General features: G+C 38.5%; 1 protein-coding gene across 2 annotated transcripts in view; it reads right to left on the bottom strand.

The window, feature by feature from the left end:
* Positions 1 to 19365, bottom strand: part of FMN1 (formin 1) — a 378961-nt gene that overhangs the window by 148391 nt on the left and 211205 nt on the right. For both annotated transcript variants that reach the window (XM_023230251.1, XM_023230252.1), the window contains one exon: positions 3541 to 3628. In XM_023230251.1, coding sequence (XP_023086019.1) covers positions 3541 to 3628 — 88 coding nt within the window. The remainder of the gene's footprint in view (positions 1 to 3540; positions 3629 to 19365) is intronic.

Here is a 19365-nt window from a genome sequence, read left to right as displayed (position 1 = left end):
GTGGGAGATAATTGCAGACTGAAACACACAAAACTATTATCAAGGTGACAAAGCTGTAATCTTAGAAAAACTGAAATGTCATTGCCATTTAGAACTTTGGAATGCCGGAAGCAATCCAGAATGCCTGTAAGTACTTCTATTCCTATCAACTGAGTAGTACACATCTTTCTGAGAATCATGTACTGTATTTTGTCTCTAAATCTGTTAATGCCTGTTTCTTTGCATTCAAGAAAATATTTACTGTGTGCTTATTACGCATATGCTGAAATAGTGATGAAAGTGACATTTTAATGGGGAAAATGGCAGGTAGAGACAAATGATGTGGAGAAAATGATGAACAGATGTGACTCAATTTTTTTTTGTCGTAAGAAATACTCTCCTCTAAGTGAATATACTGGCTTTCTGGTTTATACATCAGCTTCTTGTGAGTTTGGAAAGTACGAGTTAAGGCCTCTGGGCTTTGTGCACGGCTAAAGATGAATATACAACAATAGGGCTGAAGAGCACCCTCTGAACTGCGGTCATTCACCAGGGCTGATCTGCTGTGAGACCCTGCCTGCCGGCCAGCTGGCCTCCTCCAATCACATCTCACCATAGCCCCTCTCACATTAAAATAAACCTTTTAGGCCAACATCAGCACAGGGAGTCCTTTCACCAGGGTGACAACACAAGGCCAAGTACGTTCCACACACACGTTCAGAATGAAATATAACTGATACAGCCTGGGCTCCTAATGACCTTCAGATGCCAGTGTCAGTCAGTGACTCCAAAAGAAAACTAACCTCCAGTTATAGCACCATATTCATCTGGAATGCATTACTAAACGAAGAGATGGAATGGAGATGATATTTTAGAACTCAGAAGTCAACTTTGTGGTAGATCACAGAGGTGCTTGAGGAAGGAAAAAGAACAATAAAGTTCCCACAAGGCCTAGAAGTCTGTGATGTTACAGTCAACGTTTCCGATGCTGAAACGAAAGTTCACTTATGCTTCACAGAAGCATCTTCTTATCTAGAGTATAGCATTGGAAAAGGTCTGGATCCACAAATATCTTTCTCAACTCCCAACAAACATTCATTCTAATAAGGCTAGAATGCCATGGGGAAGTTCATAGTCCTGAGCTGGTAACTGGACTATCACATGACTGGAATGACTTCTATCTATGTGGAAATCTGACACACTGCAGCAGGACATGCTTAAAACAAACGGAATATAGTCTAAGGTTATACGGACATTGTGAAAACTCACATCCATGGCATTACACATCATGGTGATGAAATCAAGCACACTTGAGTTTCACCAGGCTCATGGAGACCACTGTCAAGATAAGACCCTTTCGTGATACCTAAAGAATCCCTATCTAACTTCAATAACTGCCTCAAAAAAGTCAGTCCTTTGACAAAAGACTAGAAACTCCCCTGAAGACATTTGTTTTTGTTTTTCCTTTTTTTCCCTCGCTCTAACATCACATTCTTCTGATGTGAATTTATCAGAAACTCAATTCTTCTGGAAGATCTCACTTTAGATTCTTCTAAAGTCCCTGAAAAATCCCATTCTCATTTCAGTGACAGGCCTTTCTAGCCACCCTCTGCCAAACTCACTTTATCTGAGGTTTAATATTCACACTTACATATTCAGCTCTGTTAACAAACTTAAATATTAAATAGCTTATTTGAATGCTCTGTGACTATCATTTAAGATGTTTGAGTTTTTTGTGGAATTTTTAGTTTTTACAATGTAGTAAAATTGTAAGTCCCTAACAAAGCTCCCTTGAATGGAAAAGTAGCAGGTGATGTGAAAGTAACTTCAGTGTCTCGCAGGTCAGGACCTGCGGGTATTCTGCTAAGTAGCAAAGTCAAACGACTAAACAACATGAACTGAAACCTAAAGGGCAGTGTGGTTTCACATGTTTTCACTGTGAAACCCATACTAAATTCTACGGAAACTGTCTAAGAGATTGTATTATCATTCAGAAAATGTAAGTGAAATGTCAACATAAAGATTTACATTGGCCGGGCATGGTGGCTCACGCCTGTAATCCCGACACTTTGGGAGGCCGAGGCGGGTGGATCACCTGAAGTCAGGAGTTCGAGACCAGCCTGACCAACATGGAGAAACTCCGTCTCTACTTAAAAAATTAGCTTTATGTAGTGGCGCACGTCTGTAATCCCAGCTACTTGGGAGGCTGAGGCAGGAGAATTGTTTGAACCCGGGAGGCGAAGGTTGTGGTGAGCCGAAATCACGCCATTGCACTCCAGCCTGGACAACAAGAGCGAAAACTCCATATAAAAAAAAACTCTCCCCCACCCCCCAAAAAAACCCAAAAGATTTACGTCTAATTAATTACTGAGAAGAGTGTTGTTTTCATGCGAGACACAGAGTTTGAACAGGTATGATGTGTTCTGGTCTACTTTTCTGGATACCAATAAAAATATATACACACAAAATCTCTTCTGTTTAAATGTCTTTTATCTAAAAATTGAGCCAAAGATAACCAAATAGAAATAGCAACATTTTGAAACGAAAGCATTAAGAAACAATGATTTCACCAAATGAAGGAAAGTGTTTCTCCCTAGAAGTCTTCCAGCTAATAATGAAGAAATGATGGAATTAGTACATCATTTTTTGGAAAACTTCTAATGAAATAATGAATCTGGGCAAAGATCATAAGTGCTCACTAACATCACAGGTAACTAAATATTATGTACTTCTTGACAGAAAACGTAATAGCTTCTATGATGCATTCTTCCACTCAGATTCAGTCTCTAGATCAGACAGTTTACAGAAAACGGGGGACAGGGGAACATGATAAATAAAAACACAGCAACATGATCAGCAAAATGTAAAATGTGGGAAAGTCTATAAGAGGAGTGACCTGGTTTCTTCAACAAATAAATTACAAAGGGGAAAAAATGGAGGGTAGAAACTTCTGGATTAAAACAAACTTGAGAGACACATCAAAGGCAACGCATGGAATTTGTTTGGATCCTCATTTAAACTAACTATAAATGAATGGATGAATTAATGAGTATACAAACAACAGGGAAATCAGAACTACCTATGTGATGATACTGAGAAAATGTGATTAATGTTTTTAAAGGAAGGATAATGGCACTGGATGGAGTATTGTTTGGAAAAGTATCCTTGGGCCAGGCGCAGTGGCTCACGCCTGTAATCTCAGCACTTTGGAAGGCCAAGGTGGGCAGATTGCTTGAGCCCAAGAGTTTGAGACCAGCCTGGGCAACATGGCAAAACCCCATCTGTAAAACAAATAATAAAGTATCCTTATCTTTTAGCAATAGTGCTAATATTTTTAACAGATGACTTCTAAAGCATCTGAAATTTGCTTCATAATAACCTATCTGATGAGAGGAGAGTGTTTTCCGATAAAACAAGAGTGACTTGATGGTTCTGTAGCTGACTACTGGGTGTATGGGATTCATTAGGGCGTTCTAATTTTGTATGTGTTTGACATTCTTCAGAATGAAATGTTTTTTAAAAAATGGAAAAAGTAAAACAAAAGTGATAGAAAAGACTTACCCTGTTGGATATCCTTCATTTCTAAATGTAAACTAGATATCAAGATTCCCACAGTTTGAGATCGTTTTCCATCCAATAATTTGATGATCTAAAATTAGAAAGAAAAAAAAAAAAAGAATACAAGCTCAAATGACCATACAGTCTTTCAGAAGGCTCACCAAAAACATTAAGATTTTTTAGATACACTGATTGATGAAATAAACTGATGCTGCATGCACTTTTCTTTAAATAATACTTAACTGGAAAGTAACTTATCTACAATTATAGACATCTTACACAATGGAAGGCATTTTACAAAATAAACACACAAAATTCCATCAGCCTAATACAAACACTAAATCTTTATATCTTACTCTGATCATTTTACTCAAGTACTAAGTTATACCAGCATCAAGATGTATACAATGTCCTATCCAACTTTTTCACTTATCATTGGAATATTTTCATGTTGCTACTGGTGAAAACACTTCATAGCCTCCAATCTTTTTAGTAATGTCATCTTCTGAGTGATTCAGGGGAAAAAGCATGAACATCTGAGTCAGTCACCAGCCATATGGCCTTGGTAAAGTGACACCCTCTATGAAATGATTTCGTCATCATGAAGGACTGACTGTATTTAGTCTACACTTTTATTTTATTTTGAGACAAGGTCTAGCTCTGTTACCTAGACTGGAGTGCAGTGGCATGATCAGAGTTTGCCTTAGCCTTGACCTCCTGGGTTTAAGTGATCCTCCTGTCTCAGCCTTCAGAGTAGCTGGGATCACAGGCAGGCACCACCACACTCAGCTCATTATTAAATTTTTTTATAGAGACAGGGTCTCTATAAAAACGTTGTTGCCCAGGCTGATCTGATCCCAAACCCTAAAGTTGAGTGATTCTTCCATTTCAGCCTTCCAAACTGCTGCGGTTACAGACATTAGTCATTGCACCTGCCCTATACATTTATTTTACAAATTAAATGACTATATGCAAAACACCTAATATAGTTCTTGACATATATTTAAAGTTTTTTCTGTTTCAGAGAGGTTACTTCCCATTTGTTATTAATTATTAATATAAACAATATAACACCTTGTACACAAAGCTATAATTTTAAATTAATTAATTTTTGAGATAGTATCCAGCACAGTCACACACAGGCTGGAGTAAGTGATGCAATCACAGCTCACTGTAATTCTGAACTCCTGGGCTCAAGTGATCCTTGTGCTCTAGCCTCATGAATAGCAAAGACTATAGATAGGTGCAGGCCACCACGCTAGGCTAATTTTTATTTTTTTGATGTTTTACAGAGGTGAGGTCTCACTATATTGCCAATGCTGCTCTCAAACTCCCGGGCCCAAGCCATCCACCCACCTTGGTCTCCCGAAGTATTGGGATTACAGGTGTGAGCCACCACACTTGGCCTTAAAATTATTTTTTATAATAATATGTATTTTTACAACCTTCATAGACACTCCACATACCTCACTGCCAGTTATTTCAACCTTTACGAATATTCCATGGAGAAGTCTACACAGTTTTGTGTTTCTCCACAACTAGTAAACTAAATCAGCTCCCTAACAACATATCACGCAGCTGCCAATAAGGGAAAAAAACTCTTTTCCCTCATGTGGCAGGGCTACAAAAATAAGAGAGAAGCACCCACAAAACATAAATCTTACAAATGTTTTTAATGTGCTTCGCTGGTTAAAATACAAACTAGGCTGAACAGCTGTGCTTTCCTTCCCACCTAGGTACTTACAGAATTGCCAAACTACTGTGAAGACACAAGACTAAACAGTAACAAACATCTACACTTGTATTATTACTGTAATAGCTGAGTTGCTTGCTGGTTGAAAAATAAGGGATAACAACAGTTTATTCCAATAAAGATGATCTAACTGCCTAATTGTCTAACTACCTATTGATTGATCGATCTTGAATCAATTATTGCCAGACACTTTTTTCCTTTACCTGTTCAGAATGGCTACTTTCATATAACGATTAGACCTAAAATATAGTAAATACTAAATATTAATCAAAATGTAAGGGGGAAAAATCTCATTTTTCAGCCAATATTTTTAAGCATTTCAACATTCGCCTTAGAGAGAAAGATTCTTGGGGCATAAGAGAATTTTAGGAGTTTTAAAGAAAAATAGAGAGGGTATTCAGTATTTTTAAATATGAAAACAAAAGCAAAAAAAAAAAAGGCAATTAAGCATACAAAATATCTTCCTTAAAAATGCAATTTCTGGCTTTTTCTTAGAGAACCCAAATTTAAAGTCAAATGATTTTTTCATCTGATAAAAAAATTAAGAAAAGTCAATTTAGTTTTAAGTAACTATTCAGCCATGCACCCATTCAAAAAATATTTACTGTGCATGTTATGTTGTATTGCTTTGTATTCTGGGGATATGGAGGCGACTGAGAAAGATCAAGTCCTAAGAAGCTTGCTGTAAAGAGTCAAAAAGGCAAATAAAAGCATCACCTAAACTAACTGGAGTGCAAATTCAAAAAGAGAAACGTTTCGGGAATTGACTAGATTTATTCTTAAGTGTCCAGGATGGTGACTGATACAACCACAACCATGGCATACACATCAATGACAAGGACACAGGAACAGGATCAAATTCATGACAAGATCACAGCTGGGTTGAAAAAGTTTCTTCAAATGAACATGCACCAAGCTATCCAGTTAGGGCTCCGAAAACTACCAGTAATATTCCGCCTACAAGAATAATGTACAAATGCACATTTCTCTGTTAGCTAATTAAAAGCAAGCAGGAGAGAGATCACGGGAGAGTAAAAGAGCAAGAAAGATATTGATTCTGTCTGTCCCTGAGTAAAATGAGGTAAATGTACCCCCCACCCCATTGTACAACCAGGCTGAACAGTGGAAAGGATGTTATCACCATAAGCTATGCTTGGAATTCTGTCGAATGACTCGGCACAACCAGGTATTTGGTGAGTGTTACCTTTACTGGGACTAATGCCTTAAGAGGTTTTTGTTTGTTTGGAAATCTGATGCTGATTTCCTAAAAAAAAGGCTGGGGGGCAGCTAATCAGGGGTGAAGTTGGAGCATCTGTATCCTCTTCCCTACCTGTACCAAATTCTCTGTCTACTTTTGAGTAGATTTTGAAAAATATCCTTCTATGTTTCCATGTAGCCACTCTTGTGAAAAACCACCAGGTTTCTCAAAACCAACTAAAATGGTAAGGACACAATGGGCACAGAATGGTATGTCCTAAATCCTCTCAGTCTCTCCCTCTTTTTTCTTCCATGGCTTTGAAGTTTTAACACCAATTTCTTTTATTTTTATGGAAACTGCACACCACGAAATGTACCCTATTAACAAAACTTCAAGCACAATGTTGTACAGCAGATTTCTAGAACTTTTTCACCTTGTATAACTGAAATTTTATACCCACAGAATAGCAAATTTCCAATTCGCCGTTGTCCCAGCCCCTGGGAACCATCATTCTACTTTCTGTTCCTTTGAGTTTGACCACCATGGATACTGCATATAAGTGGAATCATGTAGCATTTACTTTTTTGTGACTAGATTATTTTCACTTAGCATAATGTCCTTAGGCCAATTTATGTTGTAGCAAATGGCAAGATTTCCTTTTGTGTGTGTGGTCAAGTAATATTCCATTGTATGTACATACCACATTTTCTTTATCCATTCACCCATCAATGGACATTGAGGTTGTCTCCATCTCTTTGCTATTGTGAATAATGCTGCAACAAACATGGGAATAGCTTTTCAATACACTGACTTCAATTCTTTTCGATAAATATCCAGAAGAAAGATTAATGGATCATATGGTAGTTCTATTTAAAAAAAAATTTTTTTTTTTTTTTTGAGATGGAGTCTCGCTCTGTCATCCAGGCTGGAGTGCAGTGGCTCGATCTCGGCTCACTGCAAGCTCCGCCTCCCAGGTTCATGCCATTCTCCTGCCTCAGCCTTCTGAGTAGCTGGGACTACAGGTGCCCGCCACCAGGCCCGGCTAATTTTTTGTAGTTTTAGTAGAGACAGGGTTTCACTGTGTTAGCCAGGATGGTCTTGATCTCCTGACCTCGTGATCTGCCCGCCTTGGCCTCCCAAAGCGCTGGGATTACAGGTGTGAGTCACTGCACCTGGTCTATTTTTAAATTTTTGAAGAACTTCATACTGTTTTCCATAGTGACTACACCATTTTACATTTGCACCAACAGTGCACAAAGGTTCCAATTTGTCCACATCCTCAACAACACTTGGTGATTTTCAGTTTGACAGTGGCCATTCTGACAGGCGTGAGGGGTTATCTCATCGTGATTTTGATTTGCATTTCCCTGGTGATTAGTGATGTTCAGCATCTTTTTCTATACCTGTTGGCCATTTGTATACCTTCTTTGGAGAAATGTCTGGGTAAGTCTTTAGCGCATTTTTATCAGATAAATGGTTTGCAAATATTTTCTCCCATTCTGTAAGTTGCCTTTTCACTCTGCTGATTGTTTCCTTTGCTGAGCAGAAGCTTTTTCATTTGACATAGTCCCCTTTGTGCATGTTATTTTTTCTTTCTTTTTTTTTTTTGATCTGTGCTTTTTATGTTATATCCGGGAAATAATTGCCAAAATCAATTTTATAGGGTTTTCTCTATTTTTTTTTAAAGTTTCATAGTTTCAAGTCTCACATTTAAGTTTCTAATCTGAGTTGATTTTTATATATGTTCCAAGATAAGGATCCAATTTCATTATTTTGTGTGTGGATAGCCAGTTCTCCCAGCACCATTTATTCTTTCCCCATTGTAGAGTCTTGGCACCCTTGTCAAAGAACATTTGCCTATATATGCTTGGGTTTATTTCTGGGTTCTCTACTCTGTTCTATCGGCCTATAATGTCTATATATATGCCAGTACCATACTGTTTTGATTACTGCAGCTTGGCAATTTGTTTTGAATTCAAAAAGTGAGAGTCCCCTAGATTTGTTCTTTCTCATGGTTATTTTGGTTACTCAGGGTCTTCTGTGGTTCCATACAAATTTTAGGACTGTTTTTTCCTATTTCTGCAAAGCTGCCACTGAGATTTTAAGAGGAACTGCATTGAATCTGTACATTGCTTTGGGGAATAAAGACATTCAATAATATTAATTCTTTCAATCCATAAATATGAGATATCTTTACAGTTATTTGTATCTTCCTAAGTTTTTGTAAGCAATGTTTTGTAGTTTTCAAAACTAGTCTGGGCCGGGCGCGGTGGCTCAAGCCTGTAATCCCAGCACTTTGGGAGGCCGAGACGGGCGGATCACGAGGTCAGGAGATCGAGACCATCCTGGCTAACATGGTGAAACCCCGTCTCTACTAAAAAATACAAAAAACTAGCCGGGCGAGGTGGCGGGCGCCTGTAGTCTCAGCTACTCAGGAGGCTGAGGCAGGAGAATGGCATAAACCCGGGAGGCAGAGCTTGCAGTGAGCTGAGATCCGGCCACAGCACTCCAGCCTGGGTGACAGAGCGAGACTCCGTCTCAAAAAAAAAAAAAAAAAAAAAACTAGTCTGTACTAGTCTTTTACCTTTTTCAGTTTATTCCTAAGTATTTCATATTTTTGAATTTTATTTTAAACGAAATTGTTTTCTTAATTTCCCTTCCAAGTAATTAATATTTTTGTGTGTATAAGAACACAACTAATTTTTGTTTGTTGATTTGGAATCCTGCAAGTTTGCTGAATGTTTTTAATAGTTCTGGACAGTTTACTTTTTGGGGGGAATCCTTAGGGTTTTCTACATTTAAGATCATATCTGTGAACATCGATAATCTTACCATTTCCAACTTTGATGCCTTTCTCTTGACTAATGGCTCTATGACTTTCAGTACTATGTTGAATAAAGCAGCATGAGTAAGCATCGTTGTCTTGTTGCTGATCTTAATGAAAATGCTTTTAGGTTTTCAACCTTGAGTACAATATTAGCTTTGAGCTTTTAGTGTATGGTCTTTATTTCTTTCTATTCCTTCTAAAGAATATTTCCTTCTTTAGGTAATTTCCCTCTAATCCCAGTCTGATGAGTTTTTATCAGAAAACAGTGTTGAGTTTTTTCAAATGCTTTTTCTGCATGTATCAAAATATTTTTATCCTTTGTTCTTTTAATGTAATATCATTAATATTCATATGTTGAACCATCCCTGCATTCCAGAGATAACTGACACTTGGTGATGGCATATGATCCTTTTAATGTGCTATTTAATTACGTTTACTAGGCCAGGCGCAGTGGCTCACGCCTGTAATCCCAGCATTTTGGGAGGCCAAGGCGGGTGGATCACTTGAGGTCAGGAGTTAGAGACCAGTCTGGCCAACATGGTGAAACCCCATCTCTACTAAAAATACAAAAAAATTAGCTGGGCATGGAGGCACGTGCCTGGTAGTCCCAGCTACTTGGGAGGCTGAGGCAGGAGAATCCCTTGAACCCAGGAGGCCGAGGTTGCAGTGAGCTGAGACTGTGCCACTGTACTCCAACCTGGGCAACAGAGCGAGACTCTATCTCGAAAAAAAAAAAAAAATTAAGTTCACTAGTATTTTGTTGAGAATTTTAACATCTGTATTTGTAAGAGATAATGGCCTGTAGTTTTCTTTTCTTGTAATGTCTTTGGCTTTGCTATCAGAGTAATGCTGCTCTCACAAAATGAATTCGGAAGGGTTCTCTTCAATTTTTTGGAAGAGTTTGAGAAGCACTGCTTCTCTGTTAATTATTCTTTAAATGTTTGGTAGAATTCTCCACTGAAGCCATCTGGTTCTGGACTTTTCTCTGGAGGTTTTTGATTACTAATTCAATCTCCTTACTTGTTACAGGTCTGTTCAGATTTTCCACTTCATCATGTCAGTCCTGGTAGGTTGTACATTTCTAGGAATTGATCTATTTCTCCTAGGTTATCCAATTTTTTGGCATGTAATTGTTCATAATAGGTTCTTACAAACCTTCTATTTCTGTGGCGTCAGTTGTAATGTCTTCTCTTTCATTTTTTATATACTTGTGTTTTCTCTTCTTTCCTTAGTTTAGCTAGTGATTTGTCAATTTTGTTGATCTTTTGAAAAAACCAACTCTGTTTTGTTGACTATTTTCCTATTGTTTTTCTATGCTCTATTTTGCTTATTTCTGCTGAAATCCTTGTATCATTTCTTCTATTAGCTTTGGGCTTAGTTTATCCTTCTTTTTCTAGTTCCATGAGGTGAAGAGTTAGGTTATTTGAAATATTTTTAAACATAGGTGTTCACCCTAAAACCTTACTCTTAGTACTGCTTTTGTTGCGTCCCATATGTTTTGGTATGTTGTATTTTTGTTTTTGTTTGTTGCAAGATATTTTCCAATTTCCCTTTTGGTTTCTTCTTTGACCCACTGGCTGTTCAAAAGTGTACTGTTTAATTTCCCTGTATGTATAAAGTTTCCAGTTTTCCTCCTGCTATTATTTCTAGTTTCATGCCATTGTGGTCAGAAAAGATACTTGGTATAATTCCAATTTGTAAAAATTTGTTAAGGCTTGTTTTCTGACATAACGTGTGATTTATCCTGGAGAATGTGCACTTAAGAAGAATGTGTTTCAAAACCCAATTGCTGTTGGGTGGAATGGTCTGTTTATTTCCATTATGTCCATTTGGTACACAGTATTGCTCAAGTCCTCTGTTTCCTTATTGTTTATCTGTCTTGTAACATTTATCAAAAGTGGGTTATTGAAATTTCCCATTGTTTTGTTGCTATTTCTCCCTTTAGTTCTGTAAAAATGTGCTTCATATATCTGGCTCGTATGTGGGGTGCACATATACTTATAACTGTTATATCTTCCTGGTGAATTGACCCATTTATCATTAAATAATGTCCTTCTTTGTCTTTTATTAGAGTTTTTGACTTAAACTCTAACTATAGCCACCCTGCTGTCTTTTGAATTGTTTTCAGTTTAGCTAAGGAGGTCAGTTTTTTTTTTTTTTTTTTTTTTTTTTTTTTTTTTTTTTTTTAAATTAACTCTATCTTTTTCCATCCCTTTTCACTTTTGGCCTATGTGTGTCTTTGAGTCTCAAATAAGACTATTATAGACCGCACATAGTTCCATTTTTTTAAAATCAATTTAGCAATTTAATGTCTTTTGACTGAGAAATTTTCTCTATTTGAATTTAAAGTAACTACTGAGAGTCAGGAACTTATTATAGCTAATTTGTTAATTGTTTTGTAGCTTTTGTAGTTTTGTCTTTTTCTATATTGACGACTTCTTTTGTGTTCTGTTTCTTATAGTGACTTACTTTGATTCTTTTCTCTTTTTGTTGTTGTATCTTCTACAGGCATTTTCTTTGCTGTTACCATGAGACTTACATAAAACATTTTATAGTTATAATAATCTATTTTAAGCTAATTTCAATCACATCTACAAATTCTACTCTTACTTCTTCACTCCCACACTTTATGTAACTGATATCTATTGTGTATCCATTGACATATTTTTATAATTACATTTGTTTTTAATATCTAGCAGGTATAAATTCTATACCAGAGTTAAAAGTGATTTATCCACATCATTATAGTATACTGTATTTGTCTGTATATATACCTTTATCTATAAGCTTTGCGGTTTCATATGGTTTTGTGTTGCTATGTCACGAGCTTTCATTTCAACTTTAAAAGCCTCCTGTTATCATTTCTTGTAAGTCTAGTGGTCGTGAACACCCTACACTTTTATCTTTTATTTATCTAGGAACATCTATTTCTCTTTTGGTTTTGAAAAAGTTTTTCTTTTCTTTTTCTTTTGTTTTTCTTTTTTGGAGACTGAGTCTTACTCTGTCGCCCAGGCTGGAGTGCAATAGCGCAATCTTGGCTCACTGCAACCTCCACCTCCCAGGTTCAAGCGATTCTCTTGCCTTAGCCTCCCATGTAGCTGGGATTATAGGTGTTCCCTGCCATACTGGGCTAATTTTTGTATTTTTTGTACAGATGGGGTTTCACCATATTGACCAGGCTGGTCTCAAACTCCTGACCTCAGATGATCTACCTGCCCTGGCCTCCCAAAATGCTGGGATTACAGGTGTGAGCCGCTGTGTCTGGCTGAAAGACAGCTTTTCTTTTCTTTTTTTTTTTTTTGAGACAGAGCCTTGCTCTTTCGCCCAGGCTGGAGTACAATGGCATGATCTTCACACACCACAACCTCTGCCTCCTGGGTTCAAGCGATTCTCCTACCTCAGCCTCCCGAGTACCTGAGATTACAGGCACGCACCACCATGCCTGGCTAATTTTTGGTATTTTTAGTAGAGACAGGGTTTCACCACGTTGGCCAGGCTGATCTCGAACTCCTGACCTTGTGAGCTGCCTGCCTTAGCCTCTGAAAGTGCTGGGATTGCAGGTCTGAGCCACCACACCCAACCAAAAGAGTTTTCCTAGATACAGTATTCTTACTTGGTAATTTTCTTTCATTGCTTTGAAGATATTACCCTATGTCCTTCTGGCCTGCAAGTTCATGTTGAGAAATCTTCCGATAGTCTTGTTGGGGTGCCCTTGTATGAGTTGCTTTTCTCCTCCTGCCTTCAAAATTCTCTTTTTGTCTTTAACTTCTGACAATTTGGTAACAATGTGCTCAGTGCGGTCTTCTGAGTTCTCCTAATTGGGATCCACTGGGCTTCTTGAATCTGAATGTTGCTTTCTTTCCCCAGATATTTGACCATTATTTCTTCCAATATACTTTCCTCCCTTTCTACGTTCTCCTTCTGTAATTCTCATAATGTGTATACTGATCTGCTTCATGGTGTTTCATACGTCCCGTAGACTTTCTTCCCTCTTTTTTTTTTTTTTTTTTTTGAGACGGAGTCTTGCTCTGTCACCCAGGCTGGAGTGCAATGGCATGATATTGGCTCACTGCAACCTCCACCTCCCGGATTCAAGCGATTCGCCTGCCTCAGCCTCCTGAGTAGCTGGGATTACAAGCGTGCACCACCACACCCAGCTAATTTTTGTATTTTTAGTGGAGATGAGGTTTTGCCATGTTGGCCTTGAACTCCTGACCTCGTGATCTGCCCACCTCAGCCTCCCAAAATGCTGGGATTACAGCTGTGAGCCACTGCACCAAGCCTCCCCTTCATTTTTTTCTTTTTGATTCTCTAAATAGATCATTTCAAATGACCTCTCTTTGATTTATGTGATTCCTCCTCCTGCTTCATTAAGTCTGCTATTGAACCCCACCAGTGAGTTTTTAAATTTGGTTACTGTATTCTTTAGCTCCAATGTTTGTTTGGTTCTTTATAGTATTTTCTCTGTTGATGCTGTCATTTTGTTCATGTATCTTTTCCTGAGCTCACTGAGCATCTTTATGACATTTATTTTGAATTATTTGTCAAGTAATTCATATACATCTGTGTCTTCAGGATTGGTTTATTTGATTTTTTTTGTTCCATTGGTTGGTCCATGCTCCCCTGTTTCTTTGTGTGCTTTGCTACTTTGTGCTGGGATTTGAAAAAGAAGTCACCATTCCCATTCTTTACAGACTGATTTCATACAGTGAAAGACCTTTGCCAATCAGCCCAGCTAACATCTCTGGGGAATTCTAAATGTTCTCTGGATTTATGTAGGTGAATTCTCAATTAGAGGGATTTTGCTTTTTCAGGAGCTCATAATCCCTGCTCTCTCTAGTGTCTGTCTATGGTACTGTAGGCTCTCTGGAGGTGGTGTAAGCTGTCCAGTTCATTTTTGTTCTCATCTGCCCCCAAACATCTAGAGTATATCAAGTCCCATGAACACACAGAGTCGAAGAAGGAAATGGAGAAAGGAGAAAAGAGGAGCGGGAGTGGGAGGAAGAGGAGAAGAAGGAGGAGAAAGAGAAGAAGGAAGGAAAGGAAGGAAGAAGGAGATGATGATGAAGATGAAGAAGAGGAAGAGGAGGAGGAAGCAGAGGAAGAAGAAAAAACAGTTCCTTAGACAACACTGTGAAAAGGTGAAACAGGCCGGGTGCGGTGGCTCAAGCCTATAATCCCAGCACTTTGGGAGGCCGAGACGGGCGGATCACGAGGTCAGGAGATCCAGACCATCCTGGCCAACACGGTGAAACCCTGTCTCTACTAAAAATACAAAAAACTAGCCGGGCGAGGTGGCGGGCGCCTATAGTCCCAGCTACTCCGGAGGCTGAGGCAGGAGAATGGCGTGAACCCGGGAGGAGGAGCTTGCAGTGAGCTGAGATCCAGCCACTGCACTCCACACTCCAGCCGGGGTGACAGAGCAAGACTCCGTCTCAAAAAAAAAAAAAAAAAAAAAGAAAGAAAAGAAAAGGTGAAACAATAGACACAAGCTCCACTCTTCTTTCCCCTACAATCTCTGTGGGAGAAGCTGCTAAGCTGTATGGGTCTCTGTCTACTGTACTGCAGGCCACCTAGCTTTTTGTTCTCAGCAGTCTCCAGGTATCTGGAGTATGCCGCGTCCCATCAGCACTCCAAGTCGGGCAAGACAGAAATCAGTCTCTTGGGCGGCCCTCTGAAAAGCCAGAGCATTGGATGGATGCTCAGACTTCTTCCTCCTCCAAGGAGAAGCCAGGATTTGGAGGTTTACTCTCACTTACTCTGCCCCGAGCAAGGGTGAGAGGCAATTGCAATGAATGCACACTAATTCATACCATCATCTTTCTTCTCAGTGGTTCCCAAGCTGGCATCTTTCCCTGTTAGCTCTTAGATTCAGACACAACAGAAACTGGTCTTTCAAGTACCTCCCCAAAAGTCTGAACATTAGACATAAGATCCAGTCTTTTCTCCCCCTCCTGAAGGAGAAGCCAGGAAGTAGTTTTCTCTAAATCAGTGTATTGTGCCAGGGAGGCAGTCAGATGAGTGAGTGCCATGAATTTTCCTATTAGCTTCAATACAACTGGTTTCATGCTCACCTGCGGTGTAGGAGCCTCTTAACTAATTTCTGAATTTCTCACAAAGGGAACTGGTCCATGTATCATTAAACTGGTGTCTCCATGGGGCAACAAGGATCCGCTATTTTCTATTCCATCTTGATGACATTACCTCCCCCTTTCCCACTTTTAGTTTCTGAGAAGCAAATGCCGTATCATTCATGGATAGAGAGAGAAGACAAAAGCGGTTGGGTTCCACCAAAGTGTTCCCAGTCACAAAGTGGCTCATATGGCCATGTTGGTAGTGAAAGTAAGAGCAAACTGATCTGAGACTGAGTTAGGTTTCACTGAAAGGGGGCTGCCCTCTCCTTCATAATTGGAGGACAGTACCAACAAACTACAAGAAAAAGAATTAGAAATGAAGGAAGAATAAACGAGAAAAAGAATAGAAGAAACATGTCTTTTAAAAGATCTTAAGTCAAGATATGCAAAATAACTGAAAGGAAACAAATGGAGGAAAACAACACATTGGACTTGTGAATACACAAAGAAATGGTTCAGTACAACCCAAGACTCTGGTATATACTTAGATCTTTCTGAGATTGGTTAGAAATTGGGCTAGCAGGGTGTGAGGAGAAAGTGTTGGAAGTAGGAGGAAAAAGGAAACTTGAAGACTAAAGGAGAGAAAAAGTATACATGTTATTGCACGATTTTTTTCACTCACTTTTTTGTTCATGTAGAAATACATTACTGACATCTTCCTTGTCAGCGCAGGCAGAGCCATTTCTAAAAACTGATGTTTTTAGAATACTCATTTAAGTATTCCCCTCCTAAAAGACAATTAGAAATCATCCAAATTTTGGCCACGCACTGTGGCTCACACCTGTAATCCCAGCACTTTGAGAGGTTGAGGTGGGTGGATCACTTGAGGCCACGAGTTCGGGACCAGCCTGGTCAACATGATGAAACCCCAACTCTACTAAAAATACAAAAAATAGAGGGGTGTGGTGGCACACACCTGTAACTGCAGCTACTCGGGAGGCTGAGGCATGAGAATTGCTTGAACCCAGGACGTGGAAGTTGCAGTGAGCCGAGATCAAGCCACTGCTCTCCAGCCTGGGTGACAGAGAGACTCTGAATAAATGTTCCAAATTTTGTCAATTGTTAAGAACGCTACAATGAACAAGCATGCAGATACATCCTTAATCATGCAAGTTTGTATTTTCATAGGACTCACAGAAATCATTCAAATAATGTGCCCAGTTGAAAATTTGGTAAATATTTCAGAATTGTTTATTAGACTTACTCTGCCAAGTATTTGAGAGTGACTGTTTTTCTGTTCCCACATCCACTTTAGGTATTACCAATTTTAAAACTGTTGGCTGAAAAATAGGTGAAATGTGTTTTCATGATTTTGTTTTGCATTTGTAATGATTTTTATTAGTCACATCTTATGAATTGTCTTTATATTGTTTTTGCTATATTTTCCAATTACTAGATCTACTAGGCTGGTATAACGCAAACACATTTAAATAAGGACTTAGCTAAATAAGAGGAAAAAAGATTTACAAAGAACCTGCTGTACATAAAAGTCATTTCAAAGGGAAGAAGAGGGAACAGAACGACCTTTTACTACACCTCCACTAAGCACTGGCATTGTGTTCCTCTGCACATGAGCCAATCCAAACGGATAGTTGTGCACTGGGGGCAGTGAGCATTGCAATATTGTAAACCTTTATTCCTTTAGTAGCCCCCTGTGGACTTCCAGAGAGATAACAATACTTCAGGCTCAAGAGTCCTGTAAAGTATGTATAGCTATCTCACTGCTGGGGCATTGAAATAAGAAGCACAGCTAACCGAATTGTTATGGTAATTCATTTTTTATGTTCATTATCAAATCTTACAACCTTACAATCTTACCCAGATATATACCCATTACTGAAGAATGTATTGTAAAGTAGTGAGGAAAAAAATATTGAGGGGAAAAAAAGACAAGAGTGAAGAAAACTGAAGAAGAGAACAAGAAAAAGTGAGAACAAAGATGTGGAACATGACAAAATTTGTTTTTTTAAAGTGTTATCAACCAATATTATCACTTTGCTTTCTGAATACTTTTTTTAGAATCATTGTTAAGTTTCAAATAACCAGAACGCAATTTATGTTGAACTGACTTTTAACTGAAAATTTCCCTGGCTTTTCTTTTATTGGATTATATGCATTATTAGTAAGCTAACTTTTAGACAGAAAAAGTGAATTTCAAAAATTCCCCTTGGAAGAGAAAAACTATATGAAGATAAACTAATACTGGTATTTATTCTCCCAAATCCATTGACATCTCTTATACTGTGCTTGAAAGAAATCAAATTCAATGAATTACACCTTCCATATCTATGTATTTATTTACTGAACGCTGTGGACTGGTGATCACAGTGATAATCTGGAAAATTTTTAGAATCATAAATTGCCTGAAATTGTCAGATACTTAATATTCTGTTCTTTGTATGGTAGGAAATTTAATATATATATTTACATAACCACAGATTTCAAATACGAAAGTTACAAAAGAAACTGGTTATTAACTTAAAAATCTAATTATTAAGCACCAATCCACTCTGTAAGCTTCTGTTTGATACTAGCATTCTGTGCTATTTTGACAATTTTTCAGTTAGTTGGTCTAAGGAAAAGATTCCCAACAATATCACAATCTAAGTAGAAATAGAAAAGCTGAGAACTGTAGCCATAAACTACAACAGTCCTTCCCTCTAGTTTTCAACCTTTGCCTGCTGAGCTTTCATGAATGACCCCTTGGCCAGCTGTGGAATGGGATCAACATCACAATCTAGTAAATCAGTTTTTAAGAGAAAAGTCAGGAGATCAGCTTTCAGCCTTCTATTTCTAGGCCTGCCCTTACTTATCATTGTACCAGTGCTGAAAGGCAGACAGTCCAATTCAACAGTCCTCACAATATGCAAATTCCTATGTCTACTGCAAACAAAATAAAAATTGTGTGTGTGTGTGTGTGTGTGTGTCTGTCCGTCTGTTTACTGGAGTTCAAAGACTAGTTTAAAGAGGGCAAACATATGTAAATAACTGATACAGCAGCTATTCATAGGATCAGTAACTTGAAAGAGTTTGTAAATATTCTTAGGTACACAATCCTTGAAAATGCCAACACTCTTATTTAAAAAGGGAGTTTGAAAAAGGTGGCTGTTTCTAGCACAATCTTTTTCCAGGTAACTCAAACACATTCCCAAAAGACTGTTAAATCCAGTGCCTTTTTTCTGAAACAAAAATCCAAATCTCACTTTTATAAAACCTCTCCATCAAGGAGTCTTGAGAGATGACAGGCTCTGCAGAACATGAACCCCAAAAGACACTGTAATTCATGGTCTGGGTGTCCAAACAGAAAGGACTCTTTCTATTCTTCATGGCCACTAGGGTAAAGGTTCCTCTGGGCATTTGGACCCAACAGCAGTAGAGGTTTTCACAAAACCATGAGGTCAGTTTCTCACATTTGATTGTTAGACATTAGTGGGATTCCTGACTGTATTAGTATCCAGCTTCACCATATTAAAAGGAGTTAGTTAGATTGCCTTAGGTAAATAACAAAGGAAGGGTTCCCCGAGAGCCCCTGGCCCACAGGTTAGTGCCTTACCCCTGTGTAACATAAAAAGCAGCCTGTGAAAAAAATCAAGCTGCAGTAACCAATAATATGAATGTCAAAATAATGATTTTCCAAGTTTACGTGAAGCCAGTACATAGAATTTATGCTTTAAGCTCCCAACTTGATTTTATTCCATGTATGTTCCTGGGGGCTGGGGGGGGGGGGGGGGGGGGGGGGGGGGGGGGGGCGGAGCCGGAGTGGCTACTCCAGGCTGTTCAGGAAAAATAGTTCAGGAAACATTTACTGGAGAGTGTAAGTCTTTGTAAAATTTTGCTTATCCACTGTTACTCTGGTTGAATTGGATTTCGGAGTCATTTAACACTTTGCACTGAAGAAACCTACAAATTTCATCTG

The sequence above is a fragment of the Piliocolobus tephrosceles genome, chromosome 6, assembly GCF_002776525.5.
Source record: "Piliocolobus tephrosceles isolate RC106 chromosome 6, ASM277652v3, whole genome shotgun sequence".
Lineage (NCBI taxonomy): Eukaryota > Metazoa > Chordata > Mammalia > Primates > Cercopithecidae > Piliocolobus > Piliocolobus tephrosceles.
Note: the sequence above shows the minus strand (reverse complement) of the source record. Positions and strands in the feature narration are given on the sequence as shown.